Raw genomic sequence first — 27050 nt, forward strand, 5'->3', positions numbered from 1 at the left:
ATCTAAATGTAATCAACTTCCAGTCCTCTTCCTTCTCCACTACAGTATTTGTTTTCCTGCAGCAAGTATCATTAATGGGGAAAAGAGTGTGTGACGCTAGCTGTGCGAGGATAAAGCCAACACAGTTTGAAAGGAATACACGGAGATCCCTATTATCTTAATTTGCTGCCCATTTGTTCTCCAGAGGAAGGGAAAGAGAGCGACACCCACAGAGAGAAAATACACCCTGGTCTTATTCTCATTATTATAAACCTATGAAAGTGCTGGGGGCAGATTTTTAATTCAGAGGTACTGAGGAAGGGAGGAGTGAAGAGAGGGAGGAGGCGGAGGAGGGACTACGAACCCTGAAAAAGCTGCGAGTGCCGTAGCTTAGAGAAAGAGAGCGCGCGCTACGCGGAGCAGGCTGCACTTCTCCTACTCTGCCTGACGTTCAGGGGAGAGAGAGCGAGCGAGGGAGCGAGACAGGAGACATTCATTGACATAAAAGTGAAGGCGCTCTCTCGGGCGAGATCGGGCAGGGAAACGAGGTCTAGAGTTCTTCCTTCTCTCCCTTCCGACTTCCTTACGCGTCAGGATCTGCGATTCATTCTTCTGCTCGCCCATTATTTATTCCCCTTCCCCTGATCTACTGAGAAATTTCTCCGCTAAAGAACTTGGATTTTCCCCTCTTTGGTGGGGGGGCGGGGAAAGGGAAGGATTTCCCCCCGTTTTTAAAGCCAAGAAGAAGGGGCCCGAATCGAACCGGGCTGAATGAAGAGTTCTTCCTAAAGCTGCTGTTAACAAACCAAACCATCCAACTTCAGCTGGAAGACAGCGGGTCATAGCAGCTCTAAGATCCGAGACCTTGGAAAGGAAAAAAAATGCACTGAAAGTTTTGGCAAACTTTTCTTCTTCGTCTCGGTTTTTGTTTGTTTTTTGTTTTTTTCGGTGCTTGTGTGGTGGTGAGCGAGCGCGCTCGCGTGTGGTGCCTTGCCACAGAGGGCTGGAGTGTGCGTGGAGAGGGGAGGAAAATCTGTTACAATTCGCTGTGCTGCTGGAATTGTTCTGGAGAAGCGCCGAATAGGAACCGAACTGAGCCGAGGACCTCGAGCGCGCGGCAAACAGAGGGGAAACTGCGTCTCTGGGTCTTGGAAGCCGAGCTTATGGACGGGTGAAACCAGAGTCTGAATTCTTCCCCCTCCCCCTTCAACCCCTCAGCTTGATCAGAGCGGCCGCCGAGGAAAGAAGAGGGCTAGAGAACCCGACCGAGCCAATCCACCCTCGCTCCTGGAATCATGAACTTTCTGCTCACTTGGATCCATTGGGGGTTGGCGGCGCTGCTTTATTTCCACAACGCCAAGGTAAAGGGGGTGGGCGGGCGGATCCGGGGCGGCGGGGAAGCCTTCCTCCTCCTCCTCCTCCCCCCCCCCCCGCATGGCCTGTTCGCCGCATGTTACGCTGAACGTGCGTGACGGGCGCGAGGTGATAGCTGGGTCCAAAGGGAGCCCACACGCGTCGGGAGGAGATCCAGAGGCGCCCGACCATCGTCCGGGGTGCCCGCGCGTAGCTGCGTGTATTTGGTTGACCTTGTGAGGGCACGCGGCTACCTCTGCTCGGCGTCCTTCGGGACCGCCGACAAAAGGCTGGCCACCGGGCCCTTTGCGCCGAAGGCGAGCAAGCAAAGCCTGCGTTATGGCGTTTAAGCTGACTGCACCGCCCGCGTGGGGCCTGCGCGTGCGATCGCAGAGCTGGAAAAAGAGGGAAGTAGACCAGAAGCTGTCGCCCACCCCCGACAGGTCTGGTTTCCTTCTTGCACGTTGCCTAGACTGTTCCGACTAGGTTTCCTTCCCCCTCTGTCTGGGGAGCTTAGTAGTTGGAAACCTGGTTTTTGAAGGACGCCCTACGGAAGAGGCACGTCTCTGCATCGTCATCGGTCAGAGCATGTAGGCAGCGCGCTGGCTGACTTCTTGCATCAGCAGCGCACACGCTGCTCTCTCCCTCCCCCTGCTCCTCCTGACATTGCAAAAGCGGTGTTTTTGGCCTGTTTGCTTTAGTTAGGCAGGTTTACTGACCGGAGTTCAAAATTCCTGGCTTGCAAAAGCAAACAGAGATCAAAGACCGCAGAATGAATTCTGTGGCTCTTCCAGATTGATTTTCAGACAGGACGACCCTGCTGAGTTTCCATAAATAAGAGTTTCTTCTGTAAACTGTTTCCTGCTCCTAAACTTCCCTCATCTTTATTAGTTTCCTTATTATGAAAGTATAGGCCATTACCCGCAGACCCCACTAGCAGGAGCTTTTGACTTGCTCCTTAAAGGAATTAAATAAGCTGGATGGTTGTTTGCTTGGGTTTAGCTGCTAGGTAGATTATACACTTCACAAAAGAGAGGGGAAGCAGGTTAATTTTCCATGGTTGTTTCCCTTGGGGAACTTAGGGGAGAGAAGTGCAGCTTTAGAACACCCCCCACTTCAAATGCAGGCACGGGTGTCTGCCAGCTTTTCAGAAATCTTGGACCAAAAGTCTTCTCATCTCCAGCCAGTAAGTCACCTGGTGGCATCAGGCTAAACAAGACTGCAGAAGAGAAATAGTTGTCGCCTTTTCTTCAGCCATAAATGTAAGATAACATACAAGAGCCATTCCAGATGAGTCTGGCCAGATGTCACAAGCTTTCTAAGCTAATTTGTTCAAGTCCTGTTTTGGTGTGAGTGACAGCAGCATGTTCATCTATGCAGGATAGGAGGTGTTCTTTGGGGAAAACTTGGAAATAGGCTAATCTGAGATGGCTCTGCTTGCTTTTAAAAGTCATCCTCAGGTTATACAGTTTTACCAAACTTACCCAGCCTGGTTTTATAGATTCTGTCATCCTAAACAATCTGGCCAGTGATAGGAGATTTAATCTAGTGTGTCTGGATGCCACTAGACTGAGAAATCTGGTTTATGCATGAAGTACTGCAGGACAAATAAAAATAGAGTACAAGAAAAGAACAGAGAGGGAGAGTAGATGGAATAATCAGAAATGTAGATTACTTCTTTTCCCAAATAAATAGAGAGATGATGCTCAACTCTTAGGATCCTACAGTCACTTAGGTAAATTGCTAGGTGCCGTAGTCTTAAATACTATCTAGCCAAAGCAGGCTAGATGAAGTGTGAATCTGTGGGGAGCAGGAAACAAATACATTCACATCACACCTTTTGACCCCAATGGTTTTGAATAAACATGCTTATCCCATACCGGATACATGGAGGGAAAAACTGTTGGTGAGAAGAGAATTAAATTATTCTGTGCAGTATGGCACTTTAAGGGAATGTGGAGGAGAAGTGCCATCTTTTGCTGAAGGTGAGATAGCATTAATAATATAAGTTATTAGGGACTGCTAATCCATATTAATATATCATTCAGCCTTGATTTGTTGAATAAGCCATAGTTAACTTGGTTTATATGTTATGAAAAGTTTTAAATCAGGGTTGACACATCATAATGGCTGGATTCCCAAAGCAACCAGTCGAAGCCAAACAAACCACCTCACGGCGTAATGTAAATTGTGAACCCACAACTCAGGTGAAGGAAATGCAGGCACTGGTTTCCTCTTACAGTTCATCTGCTGGCTATAATAATAGTGCAGTGCCCCCCAGTGATTAATCACTTTTGAAAGTGTTACTCTTGGAGTGAAGCATGTGTTTATGGTGAGAAGACCCATGGGTGAAAAGACCATTGACTGAAGATCCAAGACAAAATCTACCTGCCTTTAATTTTGCTACCTTGGCAATATATAGTTCCCTTTCAGTATTACCTGATGTAATCGATGTGATGTTAGTTTGTTGCAGTGAGCAGGTCCTAGGGCTCCCTCCCAAGATATCTTTCTGGTAGGATCAAGCAAAGATCAAACAGTCAGGGTGGGAACAAGAGCGTGTGACCAGACTGCTAATGATCTCACAGCCATCAGCCTTTTGCTCAGGCCACACTGGGGCTACTTACTGCTTACCACTCAGCTTCTTCTTCTGAGGGAACACAGTGGATCACCTTCCTCCTTTTAACTTTGCAACTGAAGGTAGAAAACACTCCCAAAATAATTTTTCCCAGTGCAAAGTAGGTGTTGCAAACCTCTTCAGTATATCCTAGTTGTTTTCTGAACTTGTTCCCTCTGTTCGGTAGCATTTTCTTTCTCCTTTGAGTGCACAGCAGGGAAAAACTGCAGCATTTAAGTAGAAAACATTAAAGGAGACTTTTTTCCCCCTCACACCTAAAATGGCATGGGTTTTTACCTCTAGTCCCAGGGGCCCTCCCAAAGTGGCTGGATTGTTTTCTCCAGTCCAAAACAGTTACAAAGCTCTTTTAATGAGGCTGCTGAGATTAGGGGGAGGGGGAGGAGAAAGCTAGAGAAAGAGTCGTTTTGATGTGAAGGAATAGGAAGTGTGTGTGTAGAAGCAATTTATTAAGTTAACCTTTTCCTTACTTCATATTGGGATGAGTAGAATGTAAGAACAGAGTTGCCTGCCCCCTGCCAACCTACTGTTGCTCAGGTCTTAAAGGAAATATTTCTTCTACTGTCTATGTTGCTGAAAAAGCTAACATGAGACAATTAGGTGTCTTAATGGGGAAACAATGAGTAAATCCCCAGGCCAGGAAAAGAGATGAGTAGAACCAGTGTGACCTTCAAAAGGGCACTTGTCCCTTGGGGGAAAAAGTTTGTTTTGTCCTTTCTTTGATGGGAAAAGGGGGAACATTTAAATCCTCCATTTAAGTACTGATGCTTTGGTTAAGGGAGCCTGTTAGCATTGGCCAGAGAAAATGTAATTCATCAGCACAGGAACAGAGAAGAACCTTCGGATTTCTCAAATGGATTCAAGGTGACTCTGCTGTATAAATAGCTCCTAGATTCAAAGGCAAATGGCATGAGCAACGGCGTGAATAGATTGTACATGATGGCTAATGGGGTTCTTTTTTGTTGTGTGATTGGTGGACATGTGGCTTCCAGTTTCTGCTAATCAGGAGATAGCAGTCTAGCCTTGATACGTACTTTGAAAGAGAAAGGAAGGGGGCGGGGGGGGGGAATGGACACAGACCGCAGCAAATCCCTGTTTGCTGTCTGGAATCCCTTCTAGTGATTTTTCAGGTCCCCTTCCTAAATGATGTTTTCCCCCTTGCATTGAGAGACAGAGAAAGAGAAAGCTGTTTTGGAGGAGAAGAAGCAAGAAGTACCTCAGGGGCAACTTTAGATCAGAAGTAAGGAACAGTTTGTAACTGATGCTGCAGGACCCAAGCAGGGCTTTGAAGAATTAAAGAAAGCCAGAGGTTGCTCCTTCCCAGGGTCCTGACTGAGTTATGGCTGGGCTGTGTGCTTGGTTGCTCAGTCAGGGCAGTTGCGGGCAGCGTGCTTGCCACAGTCCCATCCTGCCGATGGAGGAATCCCAGGACAGCCTGCCACAGCCTGCTGGCTCATAAAGACTACGTGCTCTACGCGATGCTAGTGAAGTGGGCGGACACCTGCTTGACAGGGAGCTGTGGCAACTTGCCACCTCACTAGAGAGCTGCCTGTCTGAGTCGTCTTCAGACACAACGGAGGCTGTTCTCAGAACTGATTATGGCAGCTTGCTAGCCCATGAAGGCCTTGGTGGTTTCAGAGGTCAGGTGTAGCCTCGACCTTCCCCACCTTGTTTGTGGTGTTGCTTTGACCTTCACCCGGAGAAAGAAAATCTGTCCTTAGCTTTAAAAAGGAACATCGTTGCTTGTGTGCAGCCAGACTCCCTTCTCTGCAGGTCCAGATGATTCTGTCCGTTGGGCCATCCCATAGATCCGTCTTCCCCAACTCCTGGAGTTCCTAGTCAGTGGCTGTGTGGGCTGGGAGTTCTTGGAAGTGTAGTTCCAAGTCAGGTGGGGGTACCAGTTAAGGAGGGACTTAGGTACACAGTCAAACAATTAGACATGCAACATTGCATTCTTAGCCTGTATTACCTTTTGCTAACAGCCTGGTGAACCAGCTGGACTGCTCTTGAAATCCACTGGCTGATTCTGACCCCATAATTTACAAATCAGATCCTAACAGGATGGCCTGATGCTTCTTCCTCTCTGCTGAAACTGGGGTAATGACCTTGGCTGAGTAGCTCAGAGATCTGAAACTAATTGACATTCAAATTCCTTGTCATGTCATTTTTAGAAGGTCACCAATGTTGTTTTCTCTTTTGCCAGCCACCTCAGGTTTGTACTGTAGATTCTAATCTTAATAATAATAAATGCCTTAAAGCAGATCATTTCTATTTCTGCTGCCTAGAAAAACGAGAGTGCTGTCCGAGAAAACATCCCTAGTTCCCCTTTTTGTCCCACATACAGAAAGCAAACTTATAGCTAAACTGATTCTTACTGAGTTGAGATCTTGCTTTCTCACATTTGTACCCCATGATCTTCCTAGTCTACAGCATGATAATAGCTTAAATCTACTTTTCTTACATACTGTAGGAAATGTCATCACTTGGGTTTTGCTTCACTGTGGAAATCTGAATTTCCCCAATGCTTCAGTATATTTCTTAGTTGCCTTTTAGGATTGAGGTCTTTCTACAGTATCTTCTACTATAAAACAGCTCCATTAGTGGTGAATCGTGAAAGCAACTTAAATGTGAAGTAAGCCAGCTAAAATACAGTTTCAAAAGTCAGAGTTTATTAAACCTTTTAGGTAAAAGCCAGAGACAAGTAAGCCAGAGTTTGCCAGCTTGGCACCTTATGGGGGTATTGAATCAAAGTGGAGATGGTGGTATGGTATACAGCACTTTTGAAAGCAGAAGGACATGGAATCCGGCTATATACAGTATCTCTTGGAGGAAGGCATTCTATAGAGCAGTGTTTCTCAACCTTGGCAACTTTAAGATGTGTTGCTGGCTGGGGAATTCTGGGAGTTGAAGTCTACACATCTTAAATTTGCCATGGTTGAGAAATACTGCTTGTAGAGGCATTCTGTAGACCACCACTGAAACAGATGCAAAAAGTGCCCGTTAAGTTCTATATTTTGGCTCTTTTCCAAATGTTTCTGTTCCCAGTTCAGGTGCATTCTCTTTCTGGATTTTCTGAAGAGAAATGGGTGTTGGAACATAATTGGCACATGCCATTTTTGTTCTGCTTTTGTAGTCTGCAAAGTACATCAGATTCTGGCTTTTATTACTCAAACCTGCAAAGTGACTAAGATCCCAAAAGCACTGCAGGGCTTGTAGGGTGAGGGCACTGGGTTTGTGTTCTGATTAGTTTTATGTTGGTTTTGCAGGTATTGCAGGCTGCTCCTGCCCAGGCGGATGGAGACAGGCAACAAGGTGAAGGTAAGTGTGCTCTCGCGCTTGCGCTCTCTCTCTCTCTCTCTCTCTCAATGAGAGTATTATGGGGGTCCCTTCCAGGAGGTGAACATGTTGATGGCTGGAGGAGGAGGAGGAGGAGGAGGAGGAGGAGGAGGAGGAGGAGATGAACTGACATGGGAATCCATTAGCTGAACTGCCAGGGGAGGGAATCCTCATTTAACTTTTGGAAAATGAACATATGTGAGGGAGTGGGATGAAGGTGGTATAGGACTGTAATTCCATGGACAGAAACAGTGGAAGTTAGTTCACTAACTAGAGGTGCTCCAAGGATTTCCACCACAAATACATTGAAAACATTTAAATGAAGACAGTGGGGGATTCTCGGTTGCCAGGTTTAACATCTTGGGTTTCAATCCCAGGATTTTTTTTATTAAGCAGCTGCAGTTATGCACAACAGTATTTTGCTTTAAAGGAGAAATGAGATAACACCATGTTTTTATTAAACTTCAAAGAACAGCCTTATCAACCCAGATGTATTAGACTACAGCTGCAGATCACACAGGCTGTGAATGACAGGAGTTATAATTCAACATATATGGAGATTATCCAGTTGAAGAAGGTTGTCAGGGAGAATATATGAATATATTGGACTGGAATGTTGGTATTCTAATCTTTTTTACCTTAAATTAAAATCAGACTTCTCAGCAACTCTAGGAATAATTGTTGGAGGAATTTACCATGATTTTCAAAGTGAAGTCACTAATTTCCTGGTTCCCGCTCATCTTTTTGCTGGCAGACCTTTGACCCATGTTGTTTTGCTCAGACACAAAATAAAGTTATCGAACTATCAGTGCTTCAGTTTGCAAGGATCATGGCATTGACCAACTGAAAAGAAGAGATAAGTTCCCTGAAATGGTTATGAGAAGGTTGTTCCATCTTTTTAAAGGCTACAGCACTTCATACCTATCTGGGAATACACCCTGCTGAATGTAGTGGTGATTCCTTCTGCATAAATGTGCACAGCATTTGCTGTTGGAGTGTTCAGAAGAAATGCCTGCACCTTAATGGAGGCTAGAAGCATTTTATCAAACAGGTCTTTATAACTAACTGTACTTGCTGTATTGTTGGACATTTTACTTGATATAGCAAAAATGGAATGGAATAGAAATTCCATTGCGCTTCTAAAAATTTAGCCGAGCCATCGCTAGCCTGCTTCCGAGGCTGAGTCTGTGGAAATGTTTGCCTGCGCTGGACGGGGATTATGGAATCTGCAGTCCGGAAGCTATCAGGTTGAAGTAGGTTGTTACAGAACATCCTGTTGTATCTGGAGCCAGGATATTGTGATTCCCCTTATTTTGGCAGTGGTGGGTCTAAATGCATTTGTCTGCTGATTTGGCCTTCAGCCAAATGCTTATTTGAATTTGGGTACTGCAAGGGATTTCTCATAAAGAAATTCCTCGACAGAAGGATACCGTATGATAATATTCAGTATCCCTCAACTCTTATACAGTACTTTGCAGAATATGTAACGGGAAGGGAGGAAAGTACAGTATGAGAGATATAGAAATCAGGCATACTACAGGAAAGAAATTGAGAGGGATTTAGGGAATAGTGGCAGAGTTTTTAAACCACTGACAGGAGGATAGCACTGCTGTTTCACAGTGCAGGACACATGGGTTTAAACGTGGCATTAATCCTCACAGTCCTTGAGGCTTTAGGCAGTAGATGGTCACCTGAATCAGAGATTTCTAGCAAATTACTTGCTTCCCACAGTGTGAAATTCTGCTGTTGCAGAATCTCCCATTCAGGGAGTGGCACTTGCTGCTGTTCTTAGAGTTAGACAGCAGGGGGCAGCCTTTCCTCTTGCCACAGCTAGTTTCAATTGCAACCAAGTTTTTGGCCTGCTGAACTGGCAGAGTGTTGTCAGAGTCTTAGGGGAGAACGACTTTGTAAGAGCACACCCATATTATTGCATTCTGATTGCTGTTCCGGTTTAACATTTCTTGCTCTGAAAATGAATAATGATTGTTGGGTTAGAGTTTTCCTTTTTCTATGTATGTGAGCAAACCACTGCGTGGCAAGTTGATCTTTAAACTGCGTGGCCCTTCATCTTTGAGCTGCAAATGCTTGAGTGACATTCAAGCCCTGGCTTGTATTTTGTGCTGCTCTATCACAAAGGAGTTGTTTGGATTTTTTTCTGCTCAGCGACTGATATGAACTCTGTGGAATGCTGTATTTCAGAAAAGGCCAGCAAGGGTTTTGCAGGTTATCATAATTACATTTTTCCTCCTGCTTAAAGGTTACGTATTATGTCACATAGTCAACTAGTAGCCAGATAAAACCAGGCTTTATTACTAAGCCCTGATCTGATTGACATAATTGAATATCAAGAGATGTGATTAGCAGGCAACTGCAAAACAATTGCTGAAGTAGCTTTGCACAACTAGGTATAAAGACCTACTCATCTGCTAAGGTTTCTGCAGGACCACAGAGGTATCTTATTTGCTAGACTAGTCGTGAAGCTTTAAAGATGCAAATGATCAAGTTGCACTGTTTAGGACTCCACGCTATTGTATGTTAAACTGCAAATGAGAAGGCCTGCCTGCAAGTGATTGCCCCTTTTTGTTGTGCATCAGTGACTAGTCTCTCATAAATAGGGATTGACAAATTTCTCTTAATTTCCCTTGCTCTCACACTGGTATCTTAGAGTACTCAAATCTCACTTTTTTAAAATCTTTGCACCATTTTTCTTGTTGTTTGAATATCATTCATCTGAAAGGATGGAAAGTGACAAAGCAATTTCTTACTTTTTTCCCCGCTGTTGTTATTGATGTGGCTGCCTTGAAACTGCTTTTGTAGCGTTCTTTTGCTGACCCATTAGTAAGGTAATCTAGGAACGTTACTTTCAGATGAGATAGAAGAATAATGCTTTTTACTGGAAGTATTATTTTAATGGGAATGTGCCGGCAATGGTGTTTACCAGAGATGTGCATTCTGGGTTTGATATCACTGAGACACGAACCTAAATTTCAAGTAATTCATAGTTACATAAGAAATAGGCAGAACTGACTTACCGTACATAATTCTGAGGAACTTTCATAGGGAACCCATAAGTTCTTGAAAGAATTCAGAAATAAGGTGCCTTTATTCACTTTTCATATCATTATCTGTGATAATTACTGTGCTCATCTATCACAATTTTTGGAAGCTGATAATTCTCCCACTGTCCTTCACCCTTTCCTGATATTTATACATTTGAAAGTGATGAAGTCAGAATAAAAATTCTGTAGAAGGTGCTAAATGTCTGCCAGCTGTATGTGGACATTTGATGCGTCCCTTTGAATGATCCACAGATTATATGTTAATTTGCATTTTCTTAATCCTAAATCACTAAGAACGGCCATTTAGTTTGTGATGAAATTCAAGGGTGAATTAGTTGCTCAGGCAAGGACATTAGGCACCCCATGACTTTCATACTGAGTACCATTTGGGATATTCTAGCAATCCCCTGCAGTGTATGTGGGGCCTAAGATTTCATTACAGGGAAAAACTTGTTGGATTTGTTTCGCCGCATGAGAGGCAAATGTCTCGAGATGCTCAGTCTTTGTCTCTGATTGTTGGCCACTAGCTTTTTTCTGAATGCAGATGCATGTGGAGGTAGATAATAATGTTTTGAAGTAAACGTTATTTTTATCATGACAAAGTTTCTTGCACTTTAATGCTCAGAAAGGAATGAATAATCAGCAAGATGGTTACGTGTCTGGCTGCGTGCCAGCAAGTTTCCCAGACACTAAATTGTTTAATTCTCCAGTTTATAGATAGCTGTATTTTAAGGTTAAGGTCACCCTGAAGGGGAACAAGGAGGAGTTGGCCCATACTAAACCAAGAAGGCCGCGACCGGCTGATATTAGAGTGTGGGCTGGGCAGAGGATTGCTGTGGGGGGATGCGCTCCTTTTGAGCTGGAGACTGCCCGTCAGTACACATTTTCTCTCTCTGAGCAACTGTCTCTTTAAATAGGCCCTCAGGCTGGGCAGCCGTTAGAAATCCCAGGCAGGCTTCTCCTCAGATGGTGGCAGTCTCAGCTCCGCATGACCAAGAATTAACTTTCAGCAATTAACAAGAGCCCTGAGCTCAAAACGGCAGCAGTTGCGTCTCTTCCCTCTCCCCCACCCCCAGCACGTGCCTGCGCTTCAGTGGAGCAACCTTTATGCTGGTTTGTCACAGGTTCAGGACTGTTCAGAAACGCTTACTGGTTTCTGTTTTTTCCATGATGCAAGCAATTTGTGCTTGTTATCACACTGGGTTAGCGACGCAGCCACTGCAGGCCTCGGAAGGCAAAAACGCTGAGGTCAAACAGTATCTCCTGCCTTTGTAAGCAGGGCTCCATTAGTGGCTTCTAATGTGACTGTTGGGGGATAGGCAGAACCCCGCGTTTTGTTGGCAGTTCATTTAAAAGTTCTCATACTCTGTTTGGAAGACAGACTTTGTGCCCTTGCATTGAGCTGTGTGTGTCTCTATCCCCTGCCTCAGTCTTGCAACAAATTCTTAGCTTTAGCCTGGGGATGGTAGGATTGTGTGTGTGTGTGTGTGTAAATTAGTTGAAGCTGGGGACCTTGCGTTATTTTTTTTCCTATGTTGCATGAAAAAACTGGAGTGGAATGAATTCCAGTTCCTTGCACCTTTCCCAACCCCAGCTGTTTGCTGTCCTGATGTTTGGACATGACAGCTAGAATTTCCAGCCATTGGCCATGCTGGCTGGTAACTGATGAAGGCTGAGCTAGGTGTTTATGGTCATGCTGGAATAAAATAATCATTTCCTAGATAGACAGCCCCCCCCCCCGACTTTATTGAATAATGTAATCTAAAAGCCTTTCAAGCATTAAAACTTAATAATAAATATTATCATAATGAGGTAGATTCAGAGTAAATGAGTGGCATTAAAGTTCTGTTGAACTTTAATTTCAGTCAGATTGTAGCCTCAATCCAGTCCACAATTACTGTATATCAAATTCTACAGTAATTGAAGCAAATTATGAGGACCTTTGTGTAAATATGAAATTATGAAAATATATTTGCCAGCAGCAGCCTGCCAGATGGAATGCACAGCACAGGATGGTGGCGACACTGTTAGAGGGGGTGAGGTGGTTGCTCCTTGTAGTTTAGAAACATAAGTGACAGGTACTTCTGTGCTGGAGTAAAAGAGAAGAACATGCTTAGCTTTGGAAAAAGGAGGAACTAAAACATTTTGGAGAGGGTCAGGAAATGGTGCGGAGTGTCTTTACGGAAGGGAGGGGAACGTTCCTTCCCATTAAGTTCCTTGATTTTTGTGTTGAGAATTACATGAGTGATGTACAAGCATCTAGAATGTGTTTGTATTGCTTGTCCAGCTACTTTCTGTATAGCCTTGGCAATAGCAGTAGGACCAGAAGTTAAATGAAGAAGCACATTTTCCAGCTACAAAGCATTGTGTGACGAGTCCTGGAAAATGTGATATTCCCACTGCAGAAGAGTTTCTGGAGGAAATGGTATCTGGTTCTCCCTGACAGCTGTGCCTTTGAGAGAATCTATGAGGCTAACAACAAACAGGAACTGTGGTATTTTACATGTGAGGGGACACTGTGTTGGGAGTCTCTAGGTTTCTGAAATGGATCTGGTTCTGTTTCCATTAGCTTCAAGGAAAAACTTCTCTAACAAGCTGCCACAATGCCATGAGATTTGTGGCCTTGTGAATCACTTGGATTTTCATCTTGCAAATGCATTCAGTATCTGCTGGTTAAAATTCAGGCAAGATAGATGCTAAACTTGCCAGTGATTCATCATATCTTGCTCATCCACGATCCCTGTAGTCTGCCTTCTTAGGCTTTAAGTGCACTTTAAATGCACTTAAATGCATTTACCGACAGCCTGTATTTTGGTGAGCCTGTTAGATAAGAATCCAGTAGAAAGGGCAGAGTCAGTGGTCCATGTGTCTTAAGTCTATGTCTATACTACATCATAAGGCTAATGTTAGACTTCACAGAATAAGTGTAATTAATCCCCCCTTTTCCTTTCTCCCTCCCCTTCGTTTTCTAGTTATCTCATTTATGAAGGTCTTTGAGCGCAGTGCCTGCAGGTCAATTGAGACCATGGTGGATATTTTCCAGGAGTACCCTGATGAGGTGGAATACATCTTCAAACCATCCTGTGTGCCCCTGATGAGATGTGCAGGATGCTGTAATGATGAAGCGCTAGAATGTGTGCCCACAGAGGTGTACAATGTCACCATGGAGGTGAGACAATGGTTTAACAGTCAAGGGGACTTAGCAATGAGGGAGAGCCTCTTGATTTGCAGTTCTGTCTTGTTTCCTTTAATAAAAACCACTATGGGTGGTTTCTGTAATTTGGGAAGGATCAACTGGTTGTCTTAGGCCACATCCAGCTCCTACCTGTTGGCTGTGGAAAGAATGGAGAAGGATGTTCTTACCTATTTTTAATGTGACCAATGTTACTCCCTGGGCAAAATGACTAGGTCAGCAGTGCTTCTGAAATTGCAAAAAGTGCAGCCAAAAAATAGAAACAAAAACAAAAACACCCCTTCCCAACAAAACAGAAAAGAAATTGCCCTAGTGGCCTTTGTCATTTCAAGGACTACACATTTGGCCTTAGCTACTGTGATGCTCTCCTGTTCTCCAAAGGGAAGGGCAGTAAAATGAGGAGATGTGCTTTGTCCACAGTCATTCAAACCTGAGTATAATTTTCCCTGGAAATTCAGACACCACTTTTTGCCTGTATTATTAGATACATATGCACAGTTGGAGAGAGAGAAATCACACACCCATTTAGTAACAACCTACATTTCTGGTTGCACTGTATGGTACACTTCACGGATACCTTAAAAGACTTTGGTACTTAGCCTGATAAACTAAGTAAAGGGATCTGTGACTTGCCCCAAGTCTGTTATTCTATATATGCCTTGTTTAATTCTCTTCAAATGGCATCCAGGTTTTAGAATGTAGCTATCAAAGGATCTTTGTGAAATAGGCAAGGCCACATTTGTAGTATATAAGGGCTTGGTAAGGCAATCTATTTTGGAATGCAGGGCAAGAAATTTTTTAATTTTTAAACTTGTGGACTAACATGAGGCCCATTTAGCAAGTCCAGGTAGTCCTCTTTTGGTGGCTGCCTTGTTTAGTGACCCTTTGCAATTACTGCAGTGATGAAAAAGTAACTTTACGACCAATCCTCGCATATATGACCTTCACAGGTCTGTAAAGTAAAGGAAAACTGAAGTAAGATTGTAAGCACAGTCATGGTTTCACTTAGCAACCGCTTTATTTAACAGTTGACTTGCTGGTCCCAATTGTGGTCGCTAAATGAGAACTACCTGTACTTTTTTGTTATGGCCATTCGTATCAGGAATTTGGCATTTCTTGCTGCTTTTGAGCATTTTCCTATACATACCTTACTCAGAAGTAAGTCCCATGAGTTTAGAGCAGTGTTTCTCGAACTTGACAACTTTAAGATTTGTGGATTTCAACTCCCAGCATGGCTGGCTGGGGAATTCTGGGAGTTGAAGTCCTCACATCTTAAAGTTGCCAAGTTTGAGAAACACTGGTTTAGAGGGTAAAGTGGGGATAGGATGCCAGCTAAAGGGTCCTATCCCTTGTATTCCTTAATTTTGCCCCTCTGTTTTAGCATCATCTTGCTTATTTGTTTTGAGAGGTGGCCCTTCATGAACGTGACTCACTGTTCCTCTCTTTTCTTTCTCCCTCCTGCTCCATTCTTTCCTTCTAGATCATGAGACTCAAACCCTTTCAGAGCCAGCACATAAATGCGATGAGCTTCCAGCAGCACAGTAAATGTGAATGCAGGTGAGGACTGAGCTTTTGGGGTTGAATTAGGAGTAGGATGTGCCACTCTGCAATTGTACCAATAGGGGTGATGAATTAAAACACCCACTACCCACCCAAAATCTTGTGGTCTAGGTGTGTGTTTTGGTAACTTAATTTATATTGATTGAATGATTATATACGTTTACTGACCAGTAACAAGGAGGGCTTTAACCTTTCCTCCTTAGATATCTCAATTGCATCAACACTGCTTCATAAGGAGAGGCATTCCTTATGTGCCTGCATGTGTATCCATGAAATGAATTTGTGTGTGTGTGTCTGTGTGCTTGCATGCTCTCAGCCTCTGTCATGGAAATTTCACTGACTGACTGGTACATTCTTTTGGTAAGTGCAGATTGAGAACCAGTAGCTAGTTGAGAAACATTGTACTGGTGTTCTGCTCTAAGTAAGTACACAGATGGTTGGGGTTATGCCTACGTACCCATATGCTCTGATCCCTTAATCCCCAACCTTTGTATTATGAGATCCTGATTATGATCAAGAGAGCTAGTTTGGTGTAGTGGTTAAAGTGCTGGACTAGAATCCCAGAGACTGCAAATTCTAGTCCTCCTGTAGGCATGAAAGCCAGTTGGATGACTTTGGGCCAGTCTCTCTCAGCCCAACTCATCTCACAGGATTGTTGTGGGGAAAATAGAAGGCAGGGACATTATGTATACTACCTTGAGTTGTACAAAATAACAGTGGGATATAAATCTAATAATAGATCTCTATAAAGCAGAGTTCTATGACAAAGCGGGTTATATTCATCTTCAAGCGGATATGTATAAAATCTCCCTTCATATCCTGCTACTTAGTCAATGTTGGGCATAGGGAAATGGAGCTGGGAATATTGGGGGCAAGGCCAAAGAGTACGACTCTGTGACTTTTATGCATATATTTAGGCATAACATCTGAACAGTGTTTTAATCTGGTCAGAAAGAAATGTGCTTCTCCTGATACTCTGCCCTTGGCTGTCATAATTAAGGCCAAACTTCACCAACCTGATGGCCCCTTGGTGTTTTAAGCTTCTACTGCGATCATTCCCAGATAGCATTGTCAGTTGACAAGGATAATGGAATTGATAGTTTGGACCATTTGGAAGGCTGAGATAGGCAGTGCTGGAAGAGAGAAAGAGCTTCCTTTATTACGTTTTCTGTTGAGAGTGGGGTAGTAAAAGCATGGATGTGATGTTCGTACCTATTGCTAGTTCTCTCCTAATCCTGCCATTCTTTTCTTCCATTATAGACAAAAGAAAGAAGTCAGAATTAGACAAGAAAAGTAAGTGACCTGGATTATATCCCTTCCCCCAAGTTGGTGTTGGTGATCTCCCTCCTTTCTTTCCCAGATCACTACAAATAAGAACTGATGGTTGTTGGGTTTTTTTTTTTTAAGAAATCAAGTGTTCATTTTAAGGACTATATCTTGAATCCATTCCTCTTAGCTACAGTCACACATGTAGCTTTGACAGCTGTGGTTCCCTTTTGCCTTGAGGCCATTTTGAAACTGTTTACTTATAAAAATATGTAGGACAGCATGGAATTAACAGAAAGCTTTTATCCCTTTTCAAATGGATTCTGGGTGAAACTTTCCTTCCACATGCATTTTACACCATTGCTCTCCCCTCTCTTCGCTGCTTTGATGAAAGCTTGCTGATGTTCACAGCAACTTTCATAGATACCTAACATTAAGGCTATGCACGGGAGCTCTGCTATCTCACTTAGAGCAAGGGAGTTTGCCCTGTCATGAACCAAAGGACACGTACGCCCAATCAAAGTGTGGGCAGGGTCCTGATTTGAATTAACTTTGCGTATTAATCATGAAAGGAAGAATAAAGAGAGTTATATTCACTTTGTCTCCAGCACTCCCTAGCATGGTGCCTTCTATAGAGCTTTTGGAAAACCTGTCCCAGATTATTGGTATCGCTGGCTGGGGCCAATGAGATAGTTGTTCAAAGCATTCGGTAGCATTGCATTGTGGTGACTGTAGATGAGTTGCGTATGGGAATGGAAGTAGTTGATCTTGTAATGTAAAATTAACATCTACTTTGAGCTTTGTGTAGTATTATTGAATGATAAAATAGAATTCTTCTCTACATATTGGCTAGACTAACCAAATGTGGATTTTTTTTTTCATTTCCAACTTAAAAATAAATGCAAACATGCACTGTGAGGATATATTAAGATGGTTCATGGTCTGTGATTTGGCATGGAAGCTGGGGGAGAACGAGAAAGAGAGAGTGGGGGATGGGGAAGATCTTTTTAGTTAGTTGTGCTGTTCTCATGTCCCAGTTTGAATTGAATTCTCATGAATTCACATTGTGGAGCCATCAGGGGATGGCCCAAGGGAAATACTCCTCGCTTGGCTTATGCTCTTCTGGTGTATATGTTATTTGGCTGAATGGCAGAGTGACTCAGAGATGTGAGAGTGTTGTGACTGAGTGAGCATTGGTGCAGATAGAATATGGCCACAGCTTCCTCTCTGGGACTATAGCTTTCCATTCCTTTAGATGGCTTACTTTGCTTTGCAAATCTCCATATCAGGATGGGGTTCCCTCTGGTTTGGGTTAAACTGAAATTTCTCTTATGCTTGATGCCTTCTTCATAGTGTGCCTCTGGATGAATGTGGCATTAATGAATGTAAAACTTTGTGAAAGTTTCCTGAGGTAAACATGCTTTCTCTGCCCTGCTAGTAGTTCTAACTGTGTTCTTATGCTGCTTACTTTGCTTGTGGTTAGGAGAGAAAAACTGATGCCAACCAAGAGGCTTGAACAAGATCCAGAGCACATCCTGTCCATTAACCTCAGGGACTGCCTCCTTTATTACAGCATTTCCTTCTCCCAAACAGTTTTAAATAAACTGTTTCTAGGAAGAAAGGAGTGCTTTTCTCATTAGGTTTTAGCCCAGCAGTATTGCGTTTTTCCATGTGCATTTCTCCCAGAGTCTGCTGCTAGAGCAGTAGGCACTAGGTTTCACCTGATTTTCTCCTTGGCTGGGATTGCTGCTATAGATCTGTACACATTATCAAAAGTCCATGGGAAGACCTTAACATGCATGGGTAAGGATTTGCTTTGTAGAAGGTCCCAGGGATTTCCAGGCAGAGCTGAGAAAATCACTTGCCTGAAAACCTACCAGAGGCTCTGCTACATAGTGTAGAGATTATTAAATTAGATGGACTGGTAGACTGCTCATAGAGTTGGTTTCTAAAGGTCATAGTTTTTAATTAAAGGATGGAAAACCAAACGTATACATTCACTTTCTCTGGCATTTGCAGTAGGGAAAGTGGCTCAAATTCTCTGGCAAAAAAAGACATTGTGTCATCTTCCAAAGAATGATAATTAGGTTAGCCTTCTTGCCATACCTGAGTAAGTGTGGAAATTGGCTCTATTTTAAACCTCTAGTACCAGCAAGGGCTTCAGAAGCAGGAAGGATCAGGGTTCATCTGCCTATATATAACAGCTCATAGAGCTCTTGGTTATTTGTGATAAGACCCATAATAATGGATTCAGACCGGCCATAATTATCTTGGGTTCCAAGTAAGACCAGAGCAGTTGAGGCTGAACTGCAGGTTAACAGTTTGCCTCCTTTTTCATAGAATGCAGAACTACCTCCTCACCTTTCACTGTTACCTGCCTCCAGGTGAACAGCCCAGAGATGCTTTCTGGTTGCTCCAGTGAGAATTCCCAGATGTGATTTGCTGAGGGTAGAGCTTGCGTATGTCAAAACAAAAACAAACAACTAGGTGCACACTGAGCCAGCATCAGCAGTTTATTACCAAGAGTGATAGTGCTGCCTACGGTCTTTCTTCTCTACTGAGGATGGAGGCCCCATTCTATCTGGGGACCAGCAAGGTGACTTCTAGGGCCCATAATGACAAGTGGAGCCAAGAGAAGGCATTTCAGTTTCTTGGGGAAGGAGCAGGATTGTAGGCTGGGGGATATTTGAAGTGAGATGTCTCTGTAACTGGAGGGGGAGTTGAGAGCTTGTCTGGTTTCAACTTGTGATAGGGTTGTGTGAAGAGTAGAAACAACTTTATTTATTTATTTAAAAGATTTGTATGGTCACTCATCTTAAAACACAACTCTGGGTGGCTCACAACCACAAAGAAGCCTCAACTCCAAGGGCTTCCACTGTTTAGATGCTTCCCCTTTAGCTAAATGCATATGGTAGCTTCTCTCTCTCTTCCTCCTTTTTCCTCCCCCCTGTGCACTTTCTCTCTCTCTCTCTCTTGCTTGTTTTGTTTTTCTTCCAGAAAATCAAAGCGAGGAAAGGGGAAGGGTCAAAAAAGAAAGCGCAAGAGAGGCCGGTATAAACCACAGAATTTGTACGTTTTGCATCATGTGCTTTTAGACTCTGCCCTTTACCCATTTCCTCCTATCACCCTTCAAATCAAAACTCCTGCTTGCATTACATCTAATTAAACAATCAAAGGAGCAAACAATTTTCACTCACATCTCCAAATTACTTGTTCTTGTGGTGGCAGTATAGTTTGGGGACATTGGGAGCAGAAGCATATAGAAGCTGTGATTCTTTTTTTTTTTTAATTTTTCCCCCTTGCTTGGGAAGACACAGTGACCTGAAGGGACAGGCAGATTTCTCTTGTTTCACTCCTGCTTTCCCCCTGGAATACCCCTACATGATTCCCCCATCCTGTTTCCCTTAATTTCCTCTTGGCTGTCACCTTTAAACCTGTTGGTCTGGCAGCAAGAGCTTGATGCTTGTCTTTCATGCATGTTTGCCTGTGTGTGCGTGTATGGAGACTGATGGCAACTACTAACCATTACCAGAGGGGAGCTAGAGGGTTCTGGGAAAATTTGGGGAATGCTCTCTCTTTCTCTCTCTGCTGGAGTTGGGTGCCCTTTTTCTTTCTCTGCCTCTCGTATCTCAATTCACCAAATCCTGCATTGCCAGTAATTCTCAGGTGGGAGATCTGATGCGGGTGGGGGATTTTAAGAGATGCTGTTTTGATTCAATCCATATGGAAAACCACACAACTTGAATAGGGGCAGCTGGATTCTGAAGTCTGCTTTTTCTCCTTTTTTAAGCCAGGGTTTTCTCTGTAGGAAGAGTTGCCCTTGAGTATTTTCTTTCTTTTTTTTGCTATTGGCTCAGAGACCTCGGTTTACAATAATGAGGCTCTCATTTCTGCTGCAAATTGGACTAATGCAGGATTTGTTGATTGTGCAGTTGCAGAGACCCCATTTCTGCCTTTTAAAAAGCTATTGCAAGTAAGTGTCGGAATGCCTTCGGGAGTGTCCGCCACCCAGCAATGCTCTAGATGTGCAGTGTTGGGGGTGGGGGCAAGGGGTGGGGGCAAGGGTTGCTTCAATGTTTAGGGTGTTGCATGTGTACATTTCTTCCCGCTAAAGCGCTGTAGCTTAGACCTCTTTCCTTTTGCCTTTTTGCAGTCACTGTGAACCTTGCTCAGAAAGGAGAAAGCACTTGTACAAACAAGATCCCCTGACCTGTAAATGTTCCTGCAAATTCACAGACTCACGTTGCAAGTCGAAGCAGCTTGAGTTAAACGAGCGCACTTGCAGGTTTGTGTCCTGAAGAATGAAAAACAGAAAATAAACCCCACATACTAGTCTCTCAGACACATTCATTCAACACACATTGAGAGAGAAAGGGAGAATTAGCTTTTGCTGGCTTCTGGTGCCGGCATTCTAGTATCCCCTTTTTCTTCTGCTTGGCCAGGTAGGTCAAGAGAGAAAGGGATGGTGTAATCCACCTAAAGTTTAAAGCTTCCTTTGTTCTGGCAGAGTTGAGGTGAAATGTCTGCCAGTAGAGTGATGATTGATAGTCTAGAATACATTCCTTGGAGAACAAGGTGGCTCCTTCCACATTGCTAGAACCCAGGAGAAGTCCTCAGAAATCTTGATGCAAGTCCTGGTATAACACAACTGGCTGTTTAATGAGATCGCCAGTCTTTTTTGCCTCATTAGCAAAGATCTTGCCCTATACTTGATGCTTGCAGGATGGAAACAAAACCCCAATCCATCTTTTTAAGCTCTATATAAGACCTGCAGTGGATTAAATCTACCTGGGACTGAATCATAAATCCAGATATGCATTCTTTCCTGCACCTTTCTTTTACCCTAGAACGTGTGTTTTCTAAGAAGAATGTGTGATCAGCCCTTTCCTTCTCTATATTATTTCTGTGTATTCAGAAGAGTGAAGTGCCTGGAAAAATGTCTTGGCTAGAGCTCAGGTGGTCCAAGTAGACAGAAACCGGTGTTAAGAACCAGGGTATCTATCCCAGATGGATACCCTGCCTGGTATCATGCATATGGCATACTGTCATCTGAGTTACCTGCCTTGTGGCTGCAAATGCCAGCCTACCATTCATAAGTTTGCTTCTGAAAAGCATACTTCTGAATGTGCCGTGACTAGGATAGCAGAAGTCTGTTCAAATCTCTGAGTATAGCACATGAGGTTCTACCATTTCTAGGATATCAGAAAGTGCTCACCTAGACTCAGGCTGATGGTGTTGGACTTTATATATATAATGAAGCTCAGTTGTCTGGGCAAGGACCTGGGACATGGCTGCATGTGTAGAGGAAGCTTGTGAGGGTCTGTAATCTGAGTGTGGATGCCTAGTACCGCAGCAAGAAGAGAGCCAGCTCTTCTTGAGTTACAGTTCACCGTGCAGAAGTTAGCCCCTGGAGAGAAACCAAACAGCTCTATGACCTTGACCTTTATAGTTTCCCCTCAAATTAACCCATGAGTAGGTTGAAATAATCCTTGAAGAAAGTGTCAGGCTATTCCCAAAGGAAGAAGGGGAAAAATGGCTAATTGAGAAATTGCCCCAGTGCAGGACCAAGGCTAGTCTTCAGGTTGCCCTTGAGTAGTGTCTTGGGCCAGAGGAGAGGTTGGATTGTTTGGGGTTTGGCAGCTGTTCGGCTGCTTCAAATGAACTCTTCACTGCAGGGAGGAAATCGGGACTGTCAAAGGGCACAGCTGATTCTCCGTTTCCTGGCTTCTACCACAGCTGCTATGGTGGTTGCTGTGTTTAGGCATTAATCTCTGCCTCTGCAAGCAGTGGAATTAAGCACTTCGTTTTCTTCCCCCTTTTGCTGGCACAGGCGCCCCTGGCTTGGTTTGGCTGCACCTCTTTAAAAACACAGCAAAACAGCCTAGCGTGGAGAATGGGGTAGACCGTTCCCATCCATGGGTGAGTGAGAGGTGGCCAGGATGTAAAAATCAACTTTGGAGGTGAAGTAGTTCTGAATAGGTATTGTTCTCATATGCAGGAAAAAACTGGAGGAAATGCCGTGGCTTTTGTTTTTTCTTTAAGAGCAAGTCCTATGGGTGCCTGTATGCCATTCTGATGTATTCTGGGGTGAAACATTTTGGCTAATCTTTTAACTCTAGAGGTTCCTGCTCACCTGCTAATGCCTTATCTACTCTGAGAATCCCACACTTAGTGACCTAACCTCTCCTCCCTTCTCTTCTCTCCTTCACAGATGTGAAAAACCGAGACGGTGAGCAGCAGAGAAGAAAGAGAGTGCGGGAGCAGCCTTGGTTCTGGAGCCTGACATCTCGCCTGGTCAGAAACAGAAAACAAACACTAATCCAAATGAACACTAAAATGAAGGATCAGCAGCGCACAGCACTTTTGAGTACGGACGATGGACTCTGGAAGGAACATTCCTTGAGGACCCGCGCAGGATTCACCTTTTGGTTTCGAACTGGTTTTACAGAAGAACTTTCCTTCTCATGCTGCTAAGATATAGAGCCAGGGAGAGTGGAGTGGTATATGTTTTGGGACTCCCATTTCACATGAAGTATATGTATATGTATATGAATATGTATGTGTATATGTATATATACTGAATTTTTAAAACATTGCTAACATTATTGGTGTCTTCACTGGATATACTCAACTGCTGTGGACACAAGTGGGCTATTTGGGACGTAAGAAAGAAACTACGACTGGACTCCAGTCAAAACTGCTCAGTATAATCTTCAAACTCTTCCTGACCCTCTAAAGCCTGCTGGTCCATCGATCTCGCTTCCTCTCCCCACTCTCCTTCCCCAGTCCCGTGTGGCGAAACATTTGTCCGAGAGAAGAGATAGCAGGGGATTCCCAAAATGGCACCTTGGAATACTGTGGGTCAAAAGGTCAAGGAAATAACTCTTAAATGCTGGAACTGGTGATTCAATCAACTTCCCTTCCCCTTCCTCCTCGAAAATCTGTTCCCGAATCTGGCTCACAATCTGCCGGCTTCACTGGGTCATTGGTGTATGTTTTTGTATTGACTTGCTGCAGGAACGTTTTGCCGCAGATAACGTGTTCTGGCCTTAATGATGGGAAATGGCTGATGTTTGGACTTGTCAGCTCAAGGAGGTGTCCCTGGAATCCTGCCATCCCTGTTGGCTACTTAAATAATGGATGTCATATTGGCAGATGGAGACGGAGGAAAGAAGGAGGACTAACAGAGAGCCGGGCAGTTGAACAGCGCTGTCTACCATCATTATGCAGAGAGCTGCCACTGAAGATACTTCTGGAACATCTCTGGAAAGGGATATTAATCTAAAGTATATATGCACAATAGGCAGTATGTGTGAGTGTGTGTGAGTGAGGGGGTATATACATACAACTGTACAGGTCTTTTTGTTTTTTTCTTTTTTGTGCCTAATAAGTTCAAAATTGGCTTGTAACATTTTGGGCCCTCTAGGGAAAAGCTGGTGAGAGCTTACTTTTTAGCATTGTAAATTTGTTGTTATTCTCAGTCTTGTTCCATGAATATGTTAAGACATGGTGTTCTTTGCTGGAATTGTGATGTAGGACTTATTACAACAACAAAAACTAGCATAGATTCTCCCCATTATCAATAATAGTTGAATAACTTGGCCCATCCATCCAGATATGACTCGCTCCAGAGTTACTCTGCTCCCACTGTTGGCAGAGGAACTTCTGAATTAAGGAGGGACTTTGTGTAGGATTCAAAAGAGACCTTCATAACTTAAGAAGATTTTCCAGTTAAGTTACAGAGAACACGGGATGGAAGGAGCAACATAATTTTGGGGCAGTTCTAAATGTGTTATCCAGTTATTCACTGCATGAGCCAAAATAGTATTAAATAATGCTGCTGTGAAGCAGATTTAAGAGGGAAGACAGAATTAAACCACCATGCTTCCCTCTGTCCTTAAAGCCATACCCATTTCCCAAATTAGGCAATTCACCTTTACTTTGACCTTTACTTTTGGAGTGTCCACTGTAGACATTACAAAGTATGGTTGTTTCTTCCCTTTTCCCCAATGACCTATGCAGACTAGAAATCTAGGCTTTAGGTTAGACTCCCCCAATCCAAGGTCTTCCATAGCAGTTAGCCCATAGAGCCAATATTCCCAGTCTGCAAGGCAAATCAGCCTGAGGAAAGTGGGAGTTGCAGTTGAATAGTTCTGGAAGGTAGCAGATTGGGGAAGGCCACCTCGGGCTTTTTCTGTTAATTTCTCAAATGTTGATTACTGTGTTGTTCTGGTGACGGTTTTGAAACCTAGCTGAATTAAGTGCTTCTAGGCAAAAGGTTTAAGTTCAGGTACACACTGAGTCTGTTCTAAGCCCCAGAGTTATTAGCATTTTAGCACGCTTCAGATTTTGGTTCATCACCAAAATCCAAGTCAGGGTAAAACTGATGGGGTAGAGATGATTGTTTTTCTTTTTTGCATATAGGTCCAAAAACATGGGTTTTTCATAACTGCTCTTAACCAAGCCAATATATACGTAACCCTCAGGACAGTAGACAAAGCTCTGACACCAGACAATTGGCAAGATTCCATTTAACTCTGGTTTGAAGATGTCATTAGAACAGTGTTTCTCAACTTGGCAACTTTAAGATATGTGGACTTCAACTCCCAGAATTCCCCAGGCATGCTGGCTGGGGGATTCTGGAAGTTGAAGTCTACACTTCTTAAAGTTGTCAAGGTTGAGAAACACTGCCTTAGGATATGGGACTTGGACCAGCCAATCTGATTTGTTGAGATTTGGTTTAAGTAATCAATAATTGTTTTTGGGGAATCAGGCTATAATTCTCAGTGCCTTGCATATAAACGCTTGAATCACCAAAGCATCTCCCAAGTCGCCAGGCATTTAATAAACATTTGGACAGGAGGTGATAGGACAGACTTTTAAAGGCAGCAGTATACTCTATAAATGTCTGAAGCAGTTTGTCCAAAGATTACATGGCCTCATCTTGCTACACTGGAAAATGCAAAATGTTACTGGTAGTAATCACTTGACAACCTCTGGGTACAGTTCTCTGTTAAACTTTCTGCAGTTCCAGATCAAATACATTAGAAGAATTGAGGCTGCTGGACACGACTGAATTTGCAAGGACAGGATTCCCATTTTTCTTACTGCATGCAGCTTTGTTAGGCTATAACCAGATAGCATGCCATCCAGCCATTTTAAGTCCAAATCAGCATTGTTGCCATGGGAGGGCTATTCCTGTGTGGTGTATACGTGATACTTCTGTGGGTATCTGGTTGCTCTGCAGTTAGTGAATCAGCTTTGAAAAGGATGGCTGTCTGTATATGTTTGGGGGGTGGGGGGTGGGGCGGAATCAAAGCATCTCCTCTCCCTTTCCCTTCCATGAAGTAGTGGGAGATCCTTGAGCCTGTCCCTGTCTTTCCCTAAGACATGTAATGTTGTTTGGAGCTGGCCATCTGTTTGGCATTGTCAGCACATTTATCAATCCATTGTTGGAAACTGACTGCATAGCTGGGTCTGCAGAGCACAGAAATGTAGAGCACTGTTCTGTGTACCTGGAAAGTTGCGTCTCATTGCCTTCATTGGACTGGAGTGTGCGCCTGCTTCTTGGTCATATTTTTTTTTTCTTTTGTACTATACTTGGTCCACATCAGAATCCTGCCAAATGCTTGTCTGTTTACAGAAAAGCAAGAAAAACTGGCCTTAAATCAACTTTTGACGAGTGTTGATTAACCACTATAAATTCCCCCTCTAGCTGATAGAAATATGATGTGCATTCAGTATGTGTGTGTGTGTGTCTGTGTGTGCGTGTGCATGCGTGTGCACACACGCATAACTGAAATGTATATATTCATGCTGTGTGAGGTGACGTTCTATATACTTGTTTAATATCCCTTTAAAATTAGAAATTAAAAAGTAATAATAATTTAAACTAGGTATTTTTCAGTATTCTTTGTTTAATATTTAATTATACTATTTATAAGCCTTACCTCTTTTTTTTGTACTGTTATGTATAAATTTTTAACTCTTCTGTTTCAACCAATCTTCCCCAATTGTTGATAAAGTGAATAGCATGATCAGTTATTTAATTAATATCTAACACTCATCCCTACACATTCCTTTTAAGCAAAGATTATACATATATATATATATATATATATATATATATATATATATTTGGCTATACATGTGTATGTGTGTACATATATATATATATACATATATTTATGTATATGCGTGATTAAATAGACACTACAATTTTTTATATATGTAAACTTTTCTTCTGCCCCAGATTATAGAAAATTTTACTATCATTTTATTTATTGGTGCTACTGTTTTTCTGTACTGTGGCTAGAAAAAAAAATTCGCTAGCCACACTGGCTAATCTCAAGATTCCATAAGAAATATTTATTTTTAGACAAAAATATCTTTAAAAAACGCCATCTATGGTTTTTTTTTGTTTTTTGTTTTTGTTTTTGGTTTTTTTTTGTAATAAAGAATTTAATTCACACTTGTTTTCTTTTTTCTCCTCCCCTCTCCCCTTTGCATGTTATTTTTCTGTTTGACGTTTTGGTTTTGCTAATTGGCTGTAAGGGTGGAAAAACCCACACATATTACAGGACCCATCAGAATATATTGCCAGAAAGAAGGACATTCTTAATGCAAGCTGAGACAGGTCATGCTCTGCAGCCCTTTTCAAGAAAAAGCCAAC

At 43.1% G+C, this 27050-nt stretch overlaps 1 protein-coding gene across 4 annotated transcripts; it reads left to right on the plus strand.

The window, feature by feature from the left end:
* The first annotated feature begins 368 nt into the window (after positions 1 to 368).
* Positions 369 to 26312, plus strand: VEGFA (vascular endothelial growth factor A). Of its 4 annotated transcripts, none has more exons than XM_007428037.4 (8): positions 370 to 1340; positions 7231 to 7282; positions 13332 to 13528; positions 15033 to 15109; positions 16373 to 16405; positions 19376 to 19447; positions 20532 to 20663; positions 22590 to 26312. In XM_007428037.4, the coding sequence occupies exons 1-8, from the start codon at positions 1275 to 1277 to the stop codon at positions 22609 to 22611; spliced, it is 651 nt and encodes a 216-aa protein (XP_007428099.1). In that variant the 5' UTR covers positions 370 to 1274; the 3' UTR covers positions 22612 to 26312. The 4 variants fall into 4 exon arrangements, with proteins under 4 accessions (XP_007428102.1, XP_007428099.1, XP_025022314.1 ...); XM_025166546.2 differs by having other exon boundaries at positions 19376 to 19429; XM_007428038.4 differs by lacking the exon at positions 19376 to 19447 and having other exon boundaries at positions 371 to 1340.
* The last annotated feature ends 738 nt before the right edge of the window (positions 26313 to 27050 follow it).

Source organism: Python bivittatus, unplaced genomic scaffold (genome assembly GCF_059951505.1).
Source record: "Python bivittatus isolate LINGU-HERP-01145 unplaced genomic scaffold, Pbiv_v1 ctg000020_np1212, whole genome shotgun sequence".
NCBI lineage: Eukaryota > Metazoa > Chordata > Lepidosauria > Squamata > Pythonidae > Python > Python bivittatus.

Bases quoted from the DNA above. Each gene is read 5' to 3' on its own strand.
- VEGFA (XM_007428037.4), top strand. From the start codon at position 1,275: ATGAACTTTCTGCTCACTTGGATCCATTGGGGGTTGGCGGCGCTGCTT. The intron at 16,406-19,375 runs GTAAGTGACCTG...TTTTTCTTCCAG, and splicing joins GTCAGAATTAGACAAGAAAA to AAAATCAAAGCGAGGAAAGG. The intron at 19,448-20,531 runs GTACGTTTTGCA...GCCTTTTTGCAG, and splicing joins CGGTATAAACCACAGAATTT to TCACTGTGAACCTTGCTCAG.